This window comes from Miniopterus schreibersii (assembly GCF_964146895.1).
Source record: "Miniopterus schreibersii genome assembly, chromosome: 13".
Taxonomy (NCBI): Eukaryota; Metazoa; Chordata; class Mammalia; order Chiroptera; family Miniopteridae; genus Miniopterus; species Miniopterus schreibersii.
In genome coordinates this window covers 2,282,682-2,305,106 of record NC_138113.1, presented here as the reverse complement: position 1 = coordinate 2,305,106, position 22,425 = coordinate 2,282,682, and the positions used below count along the sequence as shown (strand labels likewise).

General features: G+C 54.6%; 1 protein-coding gene and 1 long non-coding RNA gene across 3 annotated transcripts in view; one reads left to right on the top strand and one right to left on the bottom strand.

Moving 5' to 3' along the window:
* Positions 1-9,844, bottom strand: part of ASAP2 (ArfGAP with SH3 domain, ankyrin repeat and PH domain 2) — a 100,736-nt gene extending 90,892 nt beyond the window's left edge. For both annotated transcript variants that reach the window (XM_081156487.1, XM_081156488.1), the window contains exon 1: positions 9,642-9,844. In XM_081156487.1, coding sequence (XP_081012613.1) covers positions 9,642-9,767 — 126 coding nt within the window. In that variant the 5' untranslated portion in view covers positions 9,768-9,844. The remainder of the gene's footprint in view (positions 1-9,641) is intronic.
* On the top strand, positions 8,666-12,106 carry LOC308566338. Its single transcript, XR_014000145.1, has 4 exons — positions 8,666-8,886; positions 9,002-9,093; positions 10,904-11,392; positions 11,673-12,106. It is a non-coding gene; the product is annotated as an uncharacterized lncRNA (long non-coding RNA).
* The last annotated feature ends 10,319 nt before the right edge of the window (positions 12,107-22,425 follow it).

The following is a 22,425-nucleotide window of genomic DNA, read 5'->3' as shown; positions in this document are numbered from 1 at the left end:
GGAGCCAGCGAAAAGGAGGGAGGTGGGGATGCTAAGCTCTGAACACTGCGTAGGCTGCAGGGTCAGCAACTCATTCCCCAGGGACGAGAGGAGACGGAGGAGGTGCCGGCCGCCTTGCCCGCCTTCCTCGGGTGTCCGCCCTGCTCTCCCTGCTGGCGGCCCGGCCCGGCCGCACCCCTCCCAAACCGGCAGCCCGCGACCTGGCAGCCTGCGACCTGGCAGCCTGCGACCTGGCAGCCTGCGACCTGGCAGCCCGCGACCCCGGCCAACAGAGGCGCAGGTTCCGACAGCCCAAAGGCTTAAGGAGCAGATACACCTCATTCCCACTTGCCAAGAAAGAAAAACCACCTGGGGAATTTACCAGGCGAGAGGAAAGCCGGGAACCTCAATAGTGACCTTTTGTCAAGAAGCGAGGGGGCGACGCAAGTGCTCTGGGCCTGGGCCTGGGCCTGGTGGCGGCGGAACGGTGTCGGTGTCGTGAGTATCCTGACACGGCCACCGCCCAGACGCTATAGGAAGGGTGATGTGATGGTGTCTGTGTTGTATCTCCATTTTTTAAAAATGCAACAGCAACAAAAATAAGTGCCTCGGGAGGCCACAGAAGTTTGTTTTGTTTGTAACCAACTTGCGGGTGTAATTCAGAACTCGGCTTTCTCTTCAGGGCTACAAGCCGGCCGTTGCTTGCTGACTGACTCAGAGCCCTTACGAACACAATCTATGTGATACGAAGACCACGGGGTTTTCGGTCAGAGGTCAACTGGACCAAACCCCCCACCTTGAGGCCACATATCCAGGGCAGCGATGTGCTCGAGGTCACACAGGCAGGTGGAGGCCCAGCTAGAGCCAGAATCACTCTTCCAGCCCCTTGCCCAGCGCCCTCTCCGCTCCACCGGGAACCAAGCCGCAGAGCTGACGTGAAAACCGCAGCTTCGTGAAGAAGACCACGTGCTCCACTGCTGAGCGTGCCGGCTCCCCCCAAACCCCAGGCAGAGGCCCTTAGACCCTCAACATGAGAAAATCAGTATTTACCTAAAGTTCGGCAGCCCAAATTCTTCAATGGCCGTGAAGCCCTGTGATCACCACCATGGCCTGCTTCCCACCAGAGAAGCGAAGCACAGTGAAGGTGTAACCGAGGCCAAGGACTGCAGCTAAGACTGCGAAAGCCGCCACCCCAAGGTGACGTGGGCGCCACAGCCCCTCTCCCAACCTCAGCCAGCGACGCACCCGGTGAGATCCCAGCTCAGGGCCGACCCCCACAGGACTCCAGGGACATACGGGGGGACGGGCCCTGAAAGGGGGGAACGAAAGAGTAAAGTGTATGCTCCCCGCTACCCTCTTTAAAAGCACAGAGAGGAAGAGCCCAGAGAAAGAGAGAGCAGAGGAGCCGGTCAGGAACACAAGGACGCAGAACGGTCCGGCTGGAACCCCTGCGGTTCGTCTCAGCTACGGAGCCTGCGGCGGTGAGATCACCTGCTCAAGGACCGGGAGCAGGCCGGCGACAGGCCAGGGCGAGCCGAGGAACGAAGGCACTACCGGGACTGAACAGTCTCTCTTCCTCCCAGAATCTCCCCAAGTTCCCGAACTGCCAGCGGGCACTGACTGCTCGGCCCCAAGCTGCCCAGACACGCCGGGTCCGTGACTCAGCCTTCAGGGGCCACCGCTCAAAACACAGACTTGCTGACGCACAGGGACTACTGTGCGGATCTTATCACAGCCCACCGGGCCCTGGGGTCCTGAAGGCAGCTGGGACAGTGCTCGTGAGGCCAGACCTGTCCTTTTAATTTACTTCAAGGCAGCGAAGGCCACTTAATCAGCGGCTCTGAGGCTAAGTACCTCCCCGGGGCTGGTGTCTGATGACCCAGCCTGGCCACCACACCACCTCAGCCACGATGGGACTGGTCTGCACGGAGGAGACCCACGGGGACACCTAAAAGGCAACAAGACCCGCAGGAGATGGCCGGGCAGTATACGGAAGGACTGACCGGAGCAAGGCCCCTAAGGACACGCTGAGGATGCCTGTCTCAGGTGGCTGCTGCTTGTGGGAGAGGAACCCGGGGCCGTGTAGCTTGTCTGAGCCTCGGTTTCTTCAACTACGAAACAGAGAGGACAACAGGCCCCACCTCAGGACTGTTGAGAGGATTCAATAATCAATTCCAGCCAGGCCGGCGCGGCTCAGCGGTCGAGCACCGACCCATGAACCGGGAGATCGCGGTTGGATTCCCGGTGAGGGCACACGTCCGGGTTTCGGGCTCCATGCCCAGCAAGGGGCATGCAGGACGCAGCTGGTCAATGAGTCTCATCACCCATGTTTCCATCCCTCTCTCCCTCTCCCTTCCTCTCTCTGAAATCAATAAAAACATATTAAATAAAAATAATAACCAATTAAAAACACAGCACCGTCCTTCACACGGAACGGGGCTTAATGTCAGCCATTCATTCCAGTTAGTGTTTAAGAAAAAAACAAAACTGTAATAAGAAATGTGCCTATTTCCCGGAAGCCGGGGAAAGAGGCCTCGGACCCCGACCGCCTGGCTCGAGGCCTGAGAGACAAGGGGCTTCATCACCGGGGGAACCGCCTTCACCCGCCGCTTTCCTGGCAGCGTGAGGAGAGCAACCGACAGAGCGCCTGGGGCGGGACGGGAGCTGACGTCACCAGCATCCCGTTAGTGGGACAGGCCTCCTGCCAGGTGTGAGGAGGCAGGAGCGGAACCGTTTCCGCAGCGACGCGGACAGAGGCGGCAGAGAGGACCCAAAGCAGCGGGAAAATCTTCCAGTAGAGGCGACTTAGGAAAACCAGAGCCCAAGGGCGTGGGGTCACAGAGGCACAGACGCGCAGGCCTTTGCTGGGCCTGGCTCTGCAGGGTGGAGGCGGCGGAGAGAACAGCTCCTGTGGCAACAGGCTCGAGTCTCAATCCTGCCCCGACCGCTCCCTGGCTCTGTGATCTTGGCCAAGTGGCTCAGGCTCTCTGGACCTTGTTGTGTGTTTGTAATAATTAAACAAGTTAATCGTTGATATGTGTGAAGAACTCAGAGCATGCCCAGCACACGGTAAGCGCCCAATAAATGCTAGAAAAAAAAATACAAGAGGAAAAAACCCAACGGTGGCCGGCTGCGCGTCAACCATGCTCTGGGTACCTCAGACACACTCAGGACAGCGCCGTTTCAAATGCAACCTCCCGAGAAACAATGCAGACCCCTAGGTCTCCTTGAAAACTGTCTCCCCGCTCCTCCCACCAGCCTATTCTCCCTGGAACAGCCACTGTGAGATTGTAAAATGCAAATCAGATCGTGTTATTTCCCACTGACAGCTTCCCATCACATCAGAACAAAATCCAACCCCTCCCAGGACCAGGCCTTGTGGGATGGGGCCCTGCTGGCCCATCACCTGAAGATGCTGTGAAGATCGGAGTAGCCAGCAAGGAGGGAAAGAGTAAAGGGGCGGCTTATACGGCATTTAGGACGGCGCTGATGCGGAGAAAACCTGGGAGGAAAGGCAGGGAACAGGCAGACAGGTGATCCTTTCCCTGTACGACACCGACACCGGGGAGAAAGGTCCAAGCCAAGGCTGGAGGGCGGAGAGAATGGCCCTGGAGCGGGGGCTCAGAAACTCTGGATTAGGCCACCTCTCCCCCAGTGCAGCGGAAGGACATCATGGGCAGTGCCCAAGACGGCCACTTTCACCCAAAATGGTAAATCTACAGGGTAGGCATTTACAGGAAATGCTTCATTTGAGGACGCTAGAGAGGCTTTAAATTCCTGTAATAAAAGAGAAATTGAGGGCAGAGCAATCAGGCTGGAACTGCAAGGACCCAGGGGGATGACCCAGTGCAAGAAGCCAGCATCCAAAACTGTCTGTCACGGGCCTGTCCGCGGAGACTGCAGAAGCGCCATAAAGGGGCCACTGGATGGCTCTGTGCGGGCAGGACAGTGGGCAGGGAGGGGGAGGGAGGGGGGACCACAAGCCACAGGAAAAGCCCTGTGGTCTACTTGGAAATCCGTGCAGATACCATCTCAAAGGAGATGCCCCACTGATTTCGACTGGATGTCTGCACAAACCTGTTAAAGGATGAGTGACAGAGCCAACCCTCGTCTGTAAGTCCTGAATTTACCATTTCTTCCCACGTACAAAACCATTTCTTCCTACAAATAGTTTTTTTGTGTGTGTGCATTGGGGGGTGTAAAGAAAAGCAGAATGGGTCATCCCAACTTTGCTTCAGCAACTTTGGGACAAATTAAAAAAGTCCTAAACTCTCAGTGCCAGGAAACAGAAAAAAAGCCAGTGCTCCAGGCCCCACCTGAACCAACGGAGCCAGAATGTCAGGGAGGGGCCGGCATCTCTCTTCTACAAAACGCCCCGAGTGCTTCCCGTGTGCAGCCAGGGTTCAGCTAGAACGTGCTTCTCACATTTTGATGTGCACACAATGTACCTGGGATGTTCCTCAGCTGCAGGGCTGACTCAGCAGGTCTCAGGCGGGTCTGAACTGCAATGGTCTGAACCAGCCCTGCGCACTCAGGAAAATGGTCTAAATCTACGCGAGGCTGCCGAGCACCTGAAACTCAGACGGTGCAGCTGAGAAATGGAATCTTTATCTCAGGCTCCCACGCTGGACGCTGCAGGCTCGGGGTGTCCGTGCTCCGTGAAGAGAGGACCCAGGGCCTGCAAACACGCAGGGTGCGAGAAGAATCGGGCGTTGCTCAAACTCTCAGCCTCAGCAGCCCTCTGTGGAGTGGGTGGCCAGGAAAATCCACCCAGAGGCCTAGCTGGCTGCCATGTCAGGAGTGGACCAATATTTACCTAAGGCAGGGAGGCCACAGGGAAGGCCATACCCAGGCACCTTCGTGACTAGAGCAGGTGGTGGTGACTACCTTGACTTTGCAACCCAATCACTCGCCCTCCCACAAGGCCTCTGACCACAGCCCCGGGCACACCTGGCCACGCCCATCCTGAGGTGTGTTTGTGAACAACCTTGTAGGCCCAGCCCTCCCAAGGTTTGACCGCACTGACTCGTTTATAGGGCGTCTGTCCCTCCCACTGAGCTGCAGGCTCTCTCAGAGACAACTCATTCCTCTTGGATTCTAATCCCAGCACCTAGCACAGCAGGACTCCATACACACTGAATGAATGGCAGGGTCTGGAACCCACCAGGAGCAGCCTTACTTCTACCGTTAATCACAAGAACAAAAGAAATCAAAGCGGTGGGAAGGGGGAGGGGGCCCACGTAAGAGAAGGTCTTTTCTTCCTTGAGTGACTCGAAAATTTCCCAACACATCAATCCAGACTTCAGAACACGGCCTTGTGTGGTGGCCCCGTTCGACCACAGAGCCTCATTTCCAAACACACAAACACACAGGCAAGAAGGTGACATCCTTCCGAGGACAGGCTCAAAGTCGGCGAGTCTGGGATCTGGAAGAGCCGTTTCTCAAACAAGTCACAAAGGGCCAAGATTCCAAATCACACTCTCGCCTAGAGAAGCCCAGAGGCCCGGTTCCCACTCTCACCGCTGGAAGGGATGTCTGGCTCTAAGGACGGCGAGGCCCCTGGGGGTCAGTGTGACCCAGACGCTCCCCCACCCCTGCAGTTAGAACCCTGCGCTTGTGACAGCACTGAGATTTCCAAGGTAACCAACGGCAACAGCGGAGAGAGTCATGGCCCCAGAAGGAAGATTAAATTTTACTACTTACGAGTCAACATCTAATTTATTTTTAAAGCCACATATGCAACGAAGCCAAAGCGAGGCAGACGGATGGGGCTCTGAAGGAGAGTGTAACAGTGCCCACGAACATTCTAGGTGTGGATACAATTTGTACCTGTTTTGAAACTATTTCAAAGTGCCCAGAGACACAAAGAAACAGACAAAATCAACCCCCCCCCAAAAAAAGGGGGGGAAGCCCACTTTTCAGATTTATTCCACCGCTATTTTTTCCCCATTATTTCCCAAAACACAGCGTGTACTCCATAGGGCAGCACCAGACTTTGCTAAAATTGTGCAAAATAATTATTTCGCTCAGAGAAAGTGATCAAGTGAAAAATGAGACAGCTATGTGCTAACCTGTTGCCAAGAGAACAAACCAGTTAACAAAATAAGCATGGGTGAACAGGTAGAGGAGCTGTTCATTCACTCGCTCATTTAACCACCCACTCCCCCCACCTCCCTACCCGCTCACGCAAACCCCACTCTGGGGCCCAAGGTCCTCACTGGGTTCAGTGGATTCACTACAATCTGTCAGGCAGTTAGCATGCCCTAAGCCAATCGTCTGGCAGGTACTGCGCTGAGGATTTGCTCCCCAAACCCTCCCCACAAGGGTCCACGGGTACTGTTATCCAGACTTGAGCACCGAGGAAAATGCAGAAACGGCAGGCGGCTCACCTGAGAGCACGCACCTGGCAGGTGGTGGACTCTGAACTGGAACCCAGGTCTATGTGACACAGGAGTCACTTAGAGAATCCAGTGTTAACAACTGGATTCTAAAAACAGCAGGGAGCCAAGTTCAAGTTCCGGCTCCGTAACCTTGAGCAAACCAACCTCTCTGAGCCTCAGTTTCCTCACGTATAAAAGCAGGGGTACCCGGCCGGGCGTGGCTCAGCGATTGAGCGTCGGCCTAGGATCCAGGCGATCGGGGTTCGATTCCCGGTCAGGGCACATGCCTGGGTTGCGGGCTCGATCCCCCGTCGGGGGCATGCAGGAGGCAGCCAATGAATGACTCTCTCATCATTGATGTTTCTATCTCTCTCTCCCTCTCCCTTCCTCTCTCTGAAATCAATAAAGATATATTAAAAAAAAAAAAAAGCAGGGGTGAGGCATATGTACGACAGATGTGAAACGCACAGTATAAGGTGCTAGAGCCCAGGCACAGGTGTGCATATCAACGGAAAAGTACGTTTCAGTTGTAAAGTGAATTTTAGCAGACAGTAACCCATATTGGAAACAACAGGTTCACCAAGGTTAAATCAGTTTAAAATTAGTTTACTAATTCCATGACTCATTTGTTCAAACATAGGGCTCCGAGAATGCAAATTTTAACTTATGTCTGTTAAATCGGTAACTTTATGTCACATACCCACCCTCGAGTCTCTTTTCAGTAGGAAAAGTAGGCGTGTGTTTAAAACGAAAATATAGGGGCATTGCTGGTTAATAAAACCATAAATGGAACACGGCTTGGTAAACAGCCTGGAAAGACCATTATTTATTTATTTTATTTTAATTATATATTTATTTTAATTGATTTCAGAGAGAGGAAGGGAGAGAGAGTCATTGATTGGCCGCCTCCTGCACGCCCCCGGCGGGGGATGGAACCTGCAACCCGGGCACGTGCCCCGACTGGGAATGAACCTCAATCTCCTGGATCCTAGGTCGATGCTCAACCGCTGAGCCACGCCAGCCGGGCTGGAAAGACTATTATTTAAATGACTCCACAGTGATTCCTCTCAGAAAGGAAACAACTTCCCAATTTTGTTCTCATAAATCCAAGCTCGCCCGTGCCATCGTCCTGGTACACACACTGGATTTGCTTCTAGGGAGACAGACCTGTAATGAGTTCACTTTTTTCATATTTGAGACGTTAAGCAATTCTTGTGCTTAGAGAGCGGTGTGGAGAAAGCCTGCAGTTCAGTAAAATGCCCAAATCCAGCCTCTTTAATCTGCTCAGTAACTGAGCTCCAAGGGTAAGCCCCTGAGCGGCGGACAGAAAGAGCTCTGGAATGACACGCTGGAAACCGAAATTAATCAGAGAGAGGCTATGCCAACCGTCATAGCCAGTCCCATTTGCCTGGCTTCCCAACATCTGGCACGGTTACTAATATTTAACTGACAAGCTGCAGCGGGGAAAAGAAACAGAACTTTAAACACAATCAGGCTCTTTTAAAGGCCCTGGGTACAGAGCTTCCTTCCCTTAAGAAATAGTCAGCTTCCCTTTTGGTTGCAATCATTCCATTAACATTATTAATGGTGTATTTTCAAAACATGACGAACGCTCTTCTCTTGCCCAGCACTTCTGAAAAACAAAAACAAAAAAAACCTTCTTACGGCCCTCCTGCCTGCCTCACTGGAAGGCATTATTATTAGTATTTATTTTTTAACCCTCACTGAGGATATTTTTTCATTGCTTTTCAGAGAGAGTGGAAGGGGGAGAGACAGAGAGAAAGAGGGAGGGAGGGAGGGAGGGAAAGAGAGGAACACTGACGTGAGAGACACATCAGTTGGTTGCCTCCCGCAAGTGCCCAGACCAGGGACAGAGCCTGCCCCTGGCTGGACTCCAGCCCAGGACCCTTCAGTTCCCGGGCTGCTGCGCTAACCCCTGAGAAACTGGCCAGTGCCGAAGGTGTTCTTTTTCAGCCTTGAGGATACAGGTAGGATTAAGTGAGGTGGGATCACAGAACTCACCACGGAAGGTTTACACACAGCTCTCCTCTGCCAAAAAAATCAGAGAGAGAGAAGGGAAGAGGGAGGCTGGGAAGATGCCCCGGCTGCACTTAAAACAGGCAGAATGCTGAATCGGTTACTTTTGACTTAGCCTATATTGACCGTTGGTGTCTACAAAGGAAAAAATTTCCATTACGAGAAACATTCTGGGTCTCTCCCCCCAAGCAGTTCCTAACAGCAGAGTCATTGTTGGGGGGGGGGGACAGGCCATGGCTCAACTTAAAGCTCCCTGGTCACCTCCCTGCGCTCACTCGAGCCCAGTCACCTTCTAAAGCACCTCCAGGGCCCCCGTTTTAGGGCCAAGAGAAATGTAACCATCTTCTCAACATTGGCGCACGTCTGGGTGGTGAACCGGTTACCCAGGCGGGGTGCTCGGCGCTTTACCGCAGGGCCTCCGACCCTCGCCACGGCCCCGGGAAGGGCGCATCCCAGGCCCTTTTGGTCCGTAAGGGAAGCGAGGGCTCAGGTGAGGAGCTGCCCCAACCGCAGTGGGTCGCTGGCCGGCGGCCCTGGGCTCACAAACGCTGCCCCTCGGACCCCGCGGGCGGCCGGCCGTCAACCCGAGCGAGTTCCCTCCGCAGGACGCGGGGGCTCCCTGGGCAGCACCCGGCGCGATGACTCTGCACCTTCAGCAGAACCAGGCCTTTGCCAGGCGGGCGGTCAGAGGTAACAGGTAAGGCGCAGGTAGCCGGGCGGCTATCAAAGGCCTCTGGACGTGAGGCCCGGCCCCGCGCACCGCGCCCCGCGTCCCGCGCTCCCCCGGGCGCCGCGCGGAGCCCCTCGGGCCCCTCTGGCTCAGGGGTGCCCACCCTTCTGGGCAGCCGGTCCCCCCGGGAAGGTGGGGCCGACGGGGCTCGCGGCGCACACCTGCCCCGGGGGGCGCTGGAACCAGTCGCGAGGCGGGCGCCCGGGGCGGCAGGGGCGCGGGGACCCGGCCCGCTCACCCCGCCCCGGCTCTCGGGCCAAAGTTGGGCGCGCTGGGGGTCCCGCAGGCCCGGGCCCCGCGACGGGAGCGGGGGGAGGAGGGTCTTTAAAAGGCCCGAGGTGGCCATCGGCCGCGTCCCCCGAGCCACCGACACGGAACAAAGGGCTTCTGTTCCGGGCCCCGGGCGCCGGCCGCGTCCGGGTTTGGAGGGAGAGAAACTTTTCCCGGGATGCGGGAGGGCACCGGGCGGGCGGGCGGGGCGCAGCTACCTGCGGCCGGGCCCGGGGCGCGCTCACCTCCTCGATGGCCGCCACGGTGTTCCGGCACTGCGCCGTGCGCGTGGTGAAGCTCGAGGCCGTGGGCGCCTTGTAGTCCTCATGGGTCTCGGCCACGAATTCCGACACGGAGATCTGGTCCGGCATCGCCGCCGCCTCGGCCGCCGCGCGGGCTCCCTCCGGCCGCTCGGACGCCGCCCGCGGACAAAGGGACGCGCCGGGGCCGCCGGGGCCGCCGCAGGGCGCGGGAGGGCCGGCCGCGGGCCCGGGCGGCGGAGCAGGGGCGGCGCGCAGCCCGCGCAGCTCGGCCCGGCCCGTCCGCCCGCCGCCTGGCCTCCCGCGCGAGCTCCGAGCGGACGCGCCCAGCCGCGGGAACTGCCCGCCACCCGCCGCGGGCCCCGAGCGCGTCCGGCCGAGAGGGGCGGGCCCGGGCCGGGGCGGGAGCGCGGGGCGGGGGGCGGCGGCCGGCGGGGCGCGGGGAGGGGCGGCGCCGGGGGCCGGGCGCCAATCCGCGCGCTCGCCGCCGCCGGGAAGCTGAGCGGCAGGAAGGAGGCGGCGCGCGGCCGGCCCCCCGCGCCCCGCGCCCCGCGCCGCGCGCCGCATTGTCTCGGCGTTCGGACCCCGCGCCGCGCGCCCGGGTTCGACGACGCGCCCCGCGGGGCTGGCCGGGCGGCGGGCAGAGCCGCGTCGGGCTCCCCCGGGCAGGTCCCAGGCCCCGGCCCCATCGCGGCTCCGCGAGGGCGCGCGCAGGATGCGCCCACCCCCTCATCCCTGCCCCCCCCCTCAGCCGGGCTCGGAGCCTGTCTCGGGGTCCCCCAGGGCCGCGGGGCCTGCCCGTCCAGGCCGGGGAGAAAGTGTGCGGAGCTCGCCCCCTACCGGACGGTGCGGCCAGCCCTGGGCGCGCGCCTAGCGTGGCAAACGCCCCCTGCGCGCCCCGGGCAGCCGCGCGCCACCAGGTTGTGGTTCTGCAAAGATAATAGGAAATGCCCGCGAAGAGCGCGGCTGTGCTCTGTGCGCTCCCCTGGTCCCCACGGCCGGGGCCGGGGAAAGAGCCGGGGAATGGTGGATATAGGCGACCGGGTGCCCGAGAGCACCGCGTGCATGGCCCAGCGGGGCTCAAACCCATGCTCAAACCCTGACCGGGAGACCTGCGGGGTGCTTAGGGTCTCGTAGCAAATGTTCCAGCCGTGTTTCCTCAGGTTACTTGGAATGGGCTTAGGGTCGAGGCCAGTCCCCACCCTGGGAAGATAACCGCGTCACGGAGCTTTTTCATATGGTTTCAGAGAAAACGGGCGACAATATCGGGCAAGTCTCATACGGAACTGGCCCAGTAAAGAGTCTGAATCAGTGCAGATTTTCGTCTAACAGCTCTTAAAGAAACACTTGTCGTTATTTCTAAAAACCCAGAAGCTCTGAAGACCTAGCCAAATAAACTCACACCCTATAACTCTACACCAGGCCTGCGGCTTGGTTTCTGTAGCGGCCGGCAGTAAAACCAAGAGGAACTTCACAAAAACCTTTTGTGTATCTGAAAAGGAGGAAGTGTGAGAGACGCTGGAAATTCAATATGTTAGACAAGGCCGGCTCCTGAGGCTGCAGGACAGTGGGCCAGTCAACGATCTTTTTCAAGCTCCCATGTAAGAATTCGCTATATGAGGTGGCAGCTTGGGTCAGACATTATGTATGGCCTTTGGTATTTTGGTAGCATTGCCTGTGGAACTTAGCTTTCTGACATAGCCCTTGGTGGAGAGCGGTTATTGCTACACTAGACGGTAAGTTACAATGTTAAAAACTGTAGCATTTCTTGTTTTATTCTCCCTTTATGTGTTTTGTTGTGGGTTTTTTTTTTACTCTTTTAGTGCCTTTCGTGGTTTCCTCTATTTGCAACTTGCTACAATTCAAGCCCCTTCCATGTTATTTATATCGACACATCCTGTCCTACTCGGGGCAGATTCTGGTCCCTCCAAGCTAGTTTTGCAGCTACCGGGTTTCTGTTTGTTTATTTCTGTTTGTTTCATGTGGGGTTTTTGTTGTTGTTCATTGACATTGCAGAATATCCTGGATACCTTTTCAAGTCTTGTTTTTTGGAGGACTGGCCCGAGGATTTAAGAAGAGAAAGGAGTGCTGCTCTGGGCGTGCAGTGCAGCGTTAATCAGGCGCTCAAGACCCCACAGGACACGGTCGACCTTGGCGCTCTTCTGTTCTCTTTATATGCGACCCCTGTTCTCCTTTTCTCTAGTGTAATATAACTTTTCAGGCACTGAAGGGTCCTCCCTTTAGTAGCCACAAAAATAAAATTGCAAAGCTGCGTGGCATTTGACAAGTGGGGGAAAAGCAGGCGGGAGGGACGTCATTGCCAAGTCCACTGCTTCAGGGGCGCAGAGGACGGCCGGGTGCAACCCTGAGCAGTGCATCCCTCCAGCCGTCCCTGGGAACTTCGGGAAACCCTGTCCAGTGCAAGAGCCAAAATAAAGCAAGATCAGAGCAAACATAGCTGGTGCGTCCCTGACGTTAATGTAATGAGAATGAGTCGTTTCCAACAATTAATTTAAAAAGTGTAATGTGGCTCAAGAAAACTTACACACGGAAACACACACACGCACACGCTTTTTAATGCATCACAGGCCTATACCCCGTTATCTAGGACATTAAAATCTAAACTGCCTTCCTAATCTCAAGTTTTAAAATTAACTAATTAACTTGGAGTGGTAAAATTGACCTGAAATGAACTGACATGAGGCTATCTATAGTCTTGTTCATCCCACTTTCATGAATATTTATGTTTTGCTACAAAATATAAATGTGTTTGATTATGGAGTATTGGCCCCAGACCCCACTGGGGGTGACAGATTATCTAGTATTTTGGCTGTATTACCTATTTAATAATCTGAAAAATTCTGAATTCCATACACATCTGGTTCCAGGGGTTTCGGATAAGAGGTTGTAGACTTGTATTATTTTTTAAGAAAAACAAAAAAATGAAAAAAAGAAACATGGGGTTTCAGACTTGTCATTTCCCGGGAAGAGGGGGGAAAAAAACCTCTCCTCTCGAAAATGGAATTTTCAGCAGCCCACTGAGATTGGCCAACAGCCCATTTTCCAAAGGAATTTTCTGCCTCCTGTGGTTCTCAAGAACCTGAGTTGTTCCCTCAGATCAAAGTGTGTAAAACACGTTCTTATCTCTGAAATTCGCTCAAGGGTTGGCTGGTTTTAACCCAGGATTTATCCAGTTCACTTGCTGTTAATTTGTAAATGATTACTCCTGGAATGGGCAGATCTGTGCTTAAAAGAGTAAGGTAAACAGTGTAATGAAATAGAAAAAACAAAACAAATCCAACCACAACAACCCTAACGACGCAGGCAGGTAAGCATAACCAGAAGTTTGATTTCCACAGCTTAATAATACTCTCCCCGAAACAGTGTTGCTGAAGGGACTAATTTATCCCCACATGAGAGAAGTCTGAAGACATTTACCAAGGTGACCTCACCTGGGCACTTTGTGGGGGGGAAATTAGCACAGCAGAAACTATTTTACAAATGAAAACTTAGGTTTTGTTATCAGCTCTGCTCATCTGTGACCTTGGATAAGTAAATTAACCTCTCTGGACTCAACTCTTTTGGAAATGAAAGAAAATGGACCAGCTGGTTTCCAAGGCTCCTTCCCTAGCGCCCACGCCTGACCCAGGTCTTACGTTAGTTTGGGCACAGGAGGGAAACCAACCGCCAGGAGGGCCCTAGCGCTGCCAGGAGCCTAACCATTGGGCCTAGACGCTTGAGGGTAAGCATGTCTTAGATGACATTTAGAGCTAATTTTTGAGAATGTTATTTTTTTAAGCTGGTACGTTTAGATGACCAACCAATTTATTTATTGCTAGCTTCACAATGAGATACTTGAGGTCTGTTTTATTTTGTTTTAACAAAGCAGTTTCTACAGGTGACATGCTCAGCTCTAGAAAAATGAGCTGTAGTCTGTACTGTGCTAGAGCCAGCTCTAGCTGATTCCAGAAAACGGACTGTTAGATTTTCAGGAATTTTGCAAGTCGTCGATTGTATCTGTTCGGTGGAAATGCTACCAGAGTAGTGAGCCAGGCACGTCTCTTCCCAACTGTGCATTCTGGGAGCTTGAAATTGTCCATGGTGGAAGTATTTACACCACAGAAATTGGCAAATGTTAAACACCAAGGCTTTATTTTATTGTTTTGTTGATTGCCTAAACTTAATAAAGTGATAGAGAAGGTGTTAATGCAGGTGAGACCAAACGTGTGTTGTGTCTGCAGCCTTCCATTGTGAATGGTGAACATATTTTTGGTCAGACCCTTTCAGCGTTTGCAGACTCCTGCGATTCGGCAACGAGGCCGCGCATGTCATTGACTGGTGGGTGAGATTACAGCAGGCATCTTTAGGACTTCACTGTTATCTTACCCATTAACATAACCAAAAGCATCAACCAACATTCACGGGGCAGCTACACTCATTCGTCAATGACACAAGCAACTTCTTTGATGAGCTGGATTATAACCAAGCACTTATTCGTAGTTTTATTTTGTCAAGTCGTGGTTGAATTGCAGACACCTCAATGAATGCAAGAGCTCGGCAAAAATCAATGAACACGCCCCGTGAAAGTCAATTAGCTGTATGGGATTTACAACAAATAATAGCGTGTAATTTGTGATTAGTTATAAGTGGGGTGCTATACGCCCTTTATAGAATGACATTAACTTAAACATATGCATGTCTGCACACACTTTTTTTCAGGAAGCAGGTTGTTAAACATTTACCAGCCCACGGCTGAGTATAACTGCACCTTCCCTGCCAAGAGGCCGCACCTGGACCTTCCCACCCTGAGTCATGCTCGTGGGATGGAGCCCATATAGGATGAAACCTTGATACATTGGACTATACACCCAAGGGCAAGTTGTGTTAATAAAAATCGTCTTAGGCTAATTATGAAAACGCCATTTGTTCTTTTCAGGTACTTAGGACAACACAGAAAGTGCCTGCAGAGGGTGGAAAAGCAAAAAAAAAATAGTTTAATTAGCAGCCTGTGTGTGAATAGATTTGGCTGAGGCTTGTGAACAGTCCTTGCAATCATTTATTTCCTTGCGTCAAACACTCTTCCCCCTGGATTTAGACCCACCCTTCGGTTTGCAGGTGGCACAGCATTCCCCTTGTCCCCCATCTCTGCTCCGGCAACCCCCCGGCTTCCCCACTGGCCTCAGGAGAAGGCTGAAACTTCTCAGTCACAGTCTGGCCCAGGCTTCTCCCGGCCTCCCCCTGACCCAGGGTCAGCGAGCTCTGGCCCAGAGGCCAGGGACGGCCTCATCTGTAGTAAGAATGATTTTGGCATTTTTTAAAAATATGGGTTTTTTTTAATCTCAGAGAGAAGAAGGGAGAGGGCGAGAGATAGAAACATCAATGATGATTGATCAGCTGCCTCCTGAACGGCCCCTGCTGGGGATCGAGCCCGAAACCTGGGCATGTGCCCTGATGGGGAATCGAACCGCGACCTCCTGCTTCATGGATTGATGCTCAACCCCTGAGCCATGCCGGCCGAGCTGGGCATTTTTTTAATGGTTGAAGAAAACAAAGAAAACTATATTGTGACACATGAAAACTGTATGAAACTCAGGTTCGAGTGTTCATACGGTTTTACTGGCTCCCAGCCGTACCTGTTCATTCATTTATGTGTCGCCGGTGGTGGCAGCGTTGAGTCGCTGTGACAGATATCGAATGGCCCACATGCCTAACACGTTTAAGTACCATCTGTCCCTTCCCAGGATTGTTCGTTGACTCCATTCTAACCGCCTGAAACTTTCCACTTTCCCGACTCGCAGGGCCCTTTTGTGTTAAGTGAGTTGAATGCGGTTCTCTGCCCCAAGCTCTGTGTCTGCCGGGATCTCCTAATAGCCCCCAAGGTCCTCACGGCTTCCCTAGCGCTCTAGCCTCCAGCCCCTCACCAGCCCGCAACCCGGTCACCAGCCCGCAACCCTGTCACCAGCACTCGGCCACACCCAGCGCTCACTGTTCATGAACCACATCGAGAATTTCCTATCGCAGGACCTGGGCCTGGAGCAGCCTTCTTCTCGCCCATCTGACAAGCTCTGGTCACCTTGCAGGATCAACCCCAAGACCCCCTCCGGGAAGTTTCTGAAGATCCTCAGCTGAACCCCGGCCCCTGGTCTCCGCTCCCACGGCGCCTTAGCCGCTCTGCGGGGCCTGTGTTAGCGATGGGTCGGGGCCTGTGTCGTGCGATGCTCTGCCGCGGTCCACCTCGCCGCTCGCTTGGTGATTGAACGAATGAGGTAGGGACACAGGCTGCAACACTGGGGAACCTTGAAAACATCGTGCTAAGTGCAAGAAGCCAGGCCCAAAAGACCGCCTCTGCGTGATGCCATTGATATGAAATATCCAAAATAGAGGCAGAGAGTAGATTCCTGGTTGCTTAGGGCCACGGGGGGGGGGGGGGGGGGGAGTGTGTAGTGCAAATAGGGCGGTGATAATGAAGGGGTACGGAGCTTCTTTTTGGGGTGATGTTCCAAAATTGACCTAGGTGATGGTTGCGAAACTCTGGATATGCTAAAAAACCGTGGAACTGTACACTTTAAATGGTTGAATTATATGGTACGTGAATTATTAAATGGTTGAACTGTATGTTACGTGAATCATGTCTCAGTAAAGCTGTTACCAAAACAAACACAAATTAGTGTTAGAAAAGCATTAAAGACTAAAAAAAAAAAAAAAAAAAGTAGCTTCTAGGGTTTGGAGTCCAAAGTCCAAGTCCCGCCTCTGCGCCTTCTGAGGGTTACGGTGAGCAAGCTGCTCCTGGGGCCTCAGCGTCTCCTCGGAAAGACGGGAACCTGGGGAGGGAGCTATGACCTCATCTCTAGCAGGGCTGTTATAAGAACTGGAGATTATTTAGGTAAAACACCTGGCCCGTGGTCGTTACTCAATAAAAATCTATTAATTGTCGTACCTTTTACATCCCACTCTTGAAAACCTAGCGTGAGTCTGTCACAGGTAAATCTTTGCTTGTGCCATTTATTATGATTTTTAAATGGTCAAGTAAGACCTTTTGAATGCCTATCGGGAAGCAGACTCCCCAGATGGAGCCAAAACTTAGAAGAAAAACTCACTTCCACTATTCACGCCACAGGGGGACCTGATTTTTGCTGCCTTTTTGCCTCTGACATCCTTTTGTTTTTGTTCCCGGAGCTGATAATTGAAGCTGTCAGGGCAGCTCAGCCGCTGGCTGTTTCATTGACTGATTCCAGCTGGGACCCGAGAGCAGGTTGCTGAGCTGGAGAAAGGGAGCGGCTGCCCCCCGAGGAAGGAGCCCACGCTCAGGGCAGCGGGGGTGCGGGCGCCCGGGCTGGCTGGTTATTAAATCTGGGTCCAGCTCATCCATCTGCAGGGCCGGGCCTGAGTCACTGCGCGCAGAGTGGAGCGAATCCAGACGCCTCGGGAGGGAGGCGCTGAAATAACGCGTGGGTGGATGGTGGCTCCTGCCACAGTCGGATAAGCATCTCCTGAGGCTTTAGAGAAAATTAGAATCAAATATTGCTCAGGCGCTGGCCCTGGGCACCAAAAGGTGGCTGTTTGTTTTTTTAAAAAATATGTTTTCATTGATTTTTAGAAAGAGAGGAAGGGAGAGGGAGGGAGAGAGAAACATCGATGAGAGAGAAGCGTCCATCCCTGCCTCCTGTGCGCCCCCTGCTGGGGATCCAGCCCGCAGCCCGGGCATGCACCCTGATGGGGACCTGAACCCGTGACCTCCTGGTTCCTGGGTCGATGCTCAACCGCTGAGCCACACCGGCCGGGCAGGCTGCTGGTTTGATTCCCGGTCACGGGGTGCATGCAGGAGGCAGCGGATGGACGTCCTATCCTCACACCGATGTTTCTCTTTCTCTCTCCCTCTCCCTTCCTCTCTCTCTAAAAATCAATACAAATACATATATTTTTAAATTGCTCGGGTCGCGGGAGCTGACGTCTCCATCGCAGTGCCAGGAGGCCGCACGTTCCGGTCATATAAAGGGCTGAGATTCGAAGCCACCCGGTGGCGTTCTCGGATCATGTGCTGTGTGCCAGGCCCTGGGCTGGGCTCCGGGAATGCGGATGGAGGCGGACGGCATCTCCAGAGGCACCAGGTGGCCCGCACGGAAACCGGCAAACGCCCTTGTTCCTCCCCAGACAGGAGCTCAAGGTCGCAGAGCCACGCGGGGGTACCCCTGCGACTCGGTGCTCTAAGGATCTGAGTAGCGAGGGCAGAGCAAGCCCCCTGAAATTTACATTTTCCCCAACTCTCCGCGGCGTAATTTACTTCATCCTGTGGCTAAGCCCTGAGCGGGTCCTGTCCAAACCCTCCCGTGGGTGACTCACAGTCCGAGCCTCAGAAGCCTCACGTAGAACATCTTATTGGGGGGGCAGCTCGTGATCTTCGAGGGAATGCAGAGGGGTTGGCAAAACCCGCCACCTCCCAGCGCTGTTCTGAGCGCTTCTTTCCCTCCCCGGGGACTTTCCTTCCTGCTGTCCTCGTGCCCAGCACTGGCCTCTCCTGTGGCCTGGTCCCTGTGGTCGCCCGGGCCAGCACGGCCTGCTCCCCACTGTGGTCGCTGCGTACCTGTTGGGGTGTGGTGGGAATGACCACGGCTGGCCCACCCATCCCCTCTGCCGTCCCCGCCGCTTGAAGGCACTGCCGTTACCTACCTAGTCGTAAGAATTTCCAGACTCTGGAAATTAAAACCCCGATTCTGGAGGCCCTACTGTGGGCCCAGAGAATCAGTCTTCAGGGGAGGGGCCCTGGGGATCGGGATGTGTAATAAGTGCTCCAGGAGGTTTTAGGTATAAAGCAAGTTTGGGGAGCTTTACCTGGCATCTTAGACACTTAAAACCAAGACTTTGGGGTTTCTCCCCAAGCGTGTTCCTATGTTGGGGCAAATCCTGGAGGTGAGTGAGGTTAGAAGTGAGCAAGCCCCTTCCACAGAACATTAACTCCTTCAGGTCCCCAGGGAACCAGTCACACAGTTATGATCTTAGAGCAGGAATGTCTCCGGGGACCCGAAAGTGCCACCAGGAGGGGTTGGTTTGCCTGTGGGATTCGGAGCTGTAGCTACTTCTTGCTTTAAGCAGAAATAATAACGCTACAGGCTGGGTGTGGCTCAGTGTTTGAGCATTGACCTAGGATCCAGGAGATTCGCAGTTCGATACCCCGTCAGAGCACATGCCCGGGTTGCGGGCTCGGTCCCCAGTCTGGGGGGTGCAGGAGGCAGCCGATCAGTGACTCATCATTGATGTTTCTCTCTCTCTTTCCCTCTCCTTTCCTCTCTCTGAAATCAATAAAGATATATTTTAAAAGAAGTAATAACCCTGAGTCATATCAGAGACCTGGCCATGGCCTTGAACAGAGACCTCACTCTCTCAGTTCTGTGGAATTCCTGGTGTCTCTGAGGCCATGTCTGCGACTCTGGAAAGGGCTTGTGAGCTGTTTCCTGAGGTCTTTGAACTTGTCTGGGGAGCAGCGTTTGGAGATCTGCTTCGGGCGCCCCAGGGTCAGGTATCAGATGGGGGGGGCCTCTAGATTGCCAGTCAGGCACATTCTCCCCAAGGGTTTCTCCGGGACTCTTCCCCCACCCCTTTGCATTTGCTCCGGTGCCCCCCCCCACACATTCCCCGCCCTGTGTGAGGTTCTCGGCCAAAGCTGACCTCACTCCCAGCTCTGCATCGCGTTTTGGTGAGTCCCACTCACAGATGCCAAGAATTGAGCAGTGCCATTTGCTCAGGCCCTGTTCACATTTTCCATGAGGCTCCGAGCATAACAGCTCTGGGCCTGGGCTCCCAGTCTCCACCGGGGTCCTGTCTGGAACCTGCCCTGGGCAGCACCCAGCATGTGGCAGGAAGGCTGGGCCGGGCCTGTGGGAATGGCGGGTTGGGCACACGGGGTCAGCCAGATCCCTATTCCGGAGCCGAGACACAGCGAGGAGTGACCGAGAGCTGTTACAGGAGGAGAGAGGCCGGTCAATGCCTGCTTTGTGCCCTGAGTCATAACATGACACAGCAGCCCAGCCTGGAGTGCTCAGGAGCAGTGAAATGTCGCCATCCTGTTCACATGGATGCCGGGATCATCTTTCCAGAAGAGACCCTTTGAAAAGGCCAATCCAGGCCCTGGCCAGGTGACGCAGTTGGCTGAAGTGTTGTCCCGCACCAGAAGGTTGTGGGTTCGATTCCCGGTCAGGCCGTATACCTGGGTTGCAGGTTCAATCCCCAGTTGGGGTTTGTACAAGAGGCAACCAATTAATGTTTCTCTCTCTCTCTCTCAAATCAATAAAAATATATCCTTGGGTGAGGGTTTTAAAAACATTTTCTAAAAAAGCCAGTCCAGTTGTGGCACTTGCTTAACAATCTTTCAGTGACCCCCCCATAGTCTGTGACTAAAATCCAGTCCTCAGTGGGCTGTGTAGGGCCCTTCGCAGTCTAGGCTGCCTGACCCGTCAGCCCGTTTCTCATCGGTCCTCATGCTTCCAGAGACACAGCCACACTGACCCCCTGCGGTCATTCATCCCTCACCCCTCATTCATTCACAGTTCCTGTTCTATCTCAGACCCCATAGGTCCCTGGTCCCCTGGAGCTGGCAACCGAAGGCGGAGGACAGCTTTAAACCAGCAGGCCCAGTGACGTTCAACGTGTCACCCAGCCTCGGGTGCAGGGAGGGCCCCTGATACAAAGGAAGAGGTGAGCAACCATCACTAGGGGTCGGAAGCTGATCGTAGGAGATTCAGCGGTGAGAGAGCTTAGTGCTTTCAAGCCCCTGGAGGGCAGTGAGGCCTGTGAGTGAGGAGAGCGAGCGAGCGGGAGCCTGGTCATGAAGAACGCAGGAGGGTCCCTGTTAAGGACTTTGGGAGGTCGCTTAGGGGTAACAGGGAGCCGCAGACCCATTTCAAGTAGATTTACATTTTTTAAAATATGTTTTTATTGATTTTAGAGAGAGAGGAAGGGGGAAGGAGAGAGAGAAACATCCATGAGAGAGAAACATCCATCCACTCCCTCTTGCACTCCCCCTTCTGGGTATCGAGTGTGCCACCTGGGCATGCGTCCTGACCGGGAACAGGAGACCTCTTGGTGCCCAGGACGACGCTCTGCCACTGGGCCACACCGGCTGGGTAGATCTGCATTTTTGAAAGAGCTCTCTGGCTGCAGTTTGGGGAGTGGGTCAGACCACTGAGCTGCCCAGTTGCTGTGGCTTCCAGCCGCCTGCCCCCTGGGCACAGCCTGCTCCCCAGCGGGGAGGCCCTTTGGCTCCGTCTGCTCAGTGAGCTCCTTCCATCCTTCAAAACTCAGCACAGACCACCTTCCCCTCCGCCCAGGCCCAGGCGCGTCTTGCTCTTTGCTCGCTCGGTACCTGGCTCATCGCTTCATTACTGTGCTTTTCAAGTTGTACGTGGCTCCCCCGGCCAGGCTGTGAGTTTCCACAGGGATTTCCGCTCAGCTCTCTAGCCCCAACGCCTGGCCTTAGTAGTTGCTTTGAACTTGTTCTTTGAATGGACGTATTTGCACCAGGGATTAAAAAAAATACAGAAAAGTCGAGACTGCAGACCCCTGTGACTCCCTCCGCACGACGTCCTGCTCTCTCCTCTGGAGGGTCCCGTCCCCCCCAGACCCAGGAGCCTCCCGGGGGCTCACGTGCCCCTGGGCCCTCGTCTCTTTCACACTCGGTGCCTGTCAGCAAATGACCCTGAAGGAGAGGAGGGCTCTGCGGTGGCCCTCTAGGCCCCGTGACGGTGGAAACCCTTGGCTTTTTACCTGATTTTGGGCAAAGGCTGGTCAGGAAGTCTAAATTTAAAACTGGTTCATTGATGAGGCCTGGGCAGGATGTGCAGCCTGTGGGCTCGGGGCCTTCCTGTCAGTCACCGTGGAGCTGCATGTGTATTAGGCTTTTTTGTGGGGTCAGCTGACATTAGTGTCTTGAGTTAGTACCCCTCCGACCTCACCAAGGGTTCTGGGTGGGTTTGATAAACTAGAAGGTGTGTCTTTGGTGGACATTCGGTGTGACTGTCTCCTGTGATTTCGCAGTCGGTTCCCTTTATCAAGGACTCGGGATCTCCCCAGTTTGAAGGCAGCAGAGAAGTGATCCAGGGTTGATGCAAACCAGCCCCATTTCCTGGAGCTGTGTCTGTCCCCAGGCCCTGCGGTTACAAAGCCACAGCCGTACAAGCACCACGAGACTGATGTTAACTCTGGATTCTCCGGGGTTTTCTTTATGGTCGGAAGGGAGCTGCAGCTCAGGGCTGTGTGGATTCCGCTCTGTTAGTTGTTTGCTCTGTGTGTGTGCCCATCAGTGTGGCCGGAGGTAGACAGGACGATGGCCCGAGTCAGGAGGTCACCGGGGACGACAGCCCCAGGTGCCCAGCAACGGGCAAAACTGGGAAAACTGCGACCTTGTCCCCAGGGTGACCTTTCCTCCCCGAGCATATCATCGGTCATGCGGTTCGGACCCCCTGACCGTCCATATCGCTGGTCATGCGGTTTAGATTCCCTGGCCTTTCCACCCAACATCTAGGCCTCCCCTGGATTTCAGCTCCAGGCCCAGAAAAGCAGCAAAACCAGACCAGTGACACCACGGCTGACCCCAGGACCAGCTGCATTGACTAATGACCCCGCCCTGGTGCCAACCACTCAGCGGAGACCATGACCCTGACCGAGCCCACCTGGAAAGCGGATGCGTATTCTATTAAGACCTCCCCTGGGACCTCCCCTCAGGGTCCCACCTGCAAGAAAGAAAAATAGCCTCAAGGCAAAGGACCCAGCAACACTC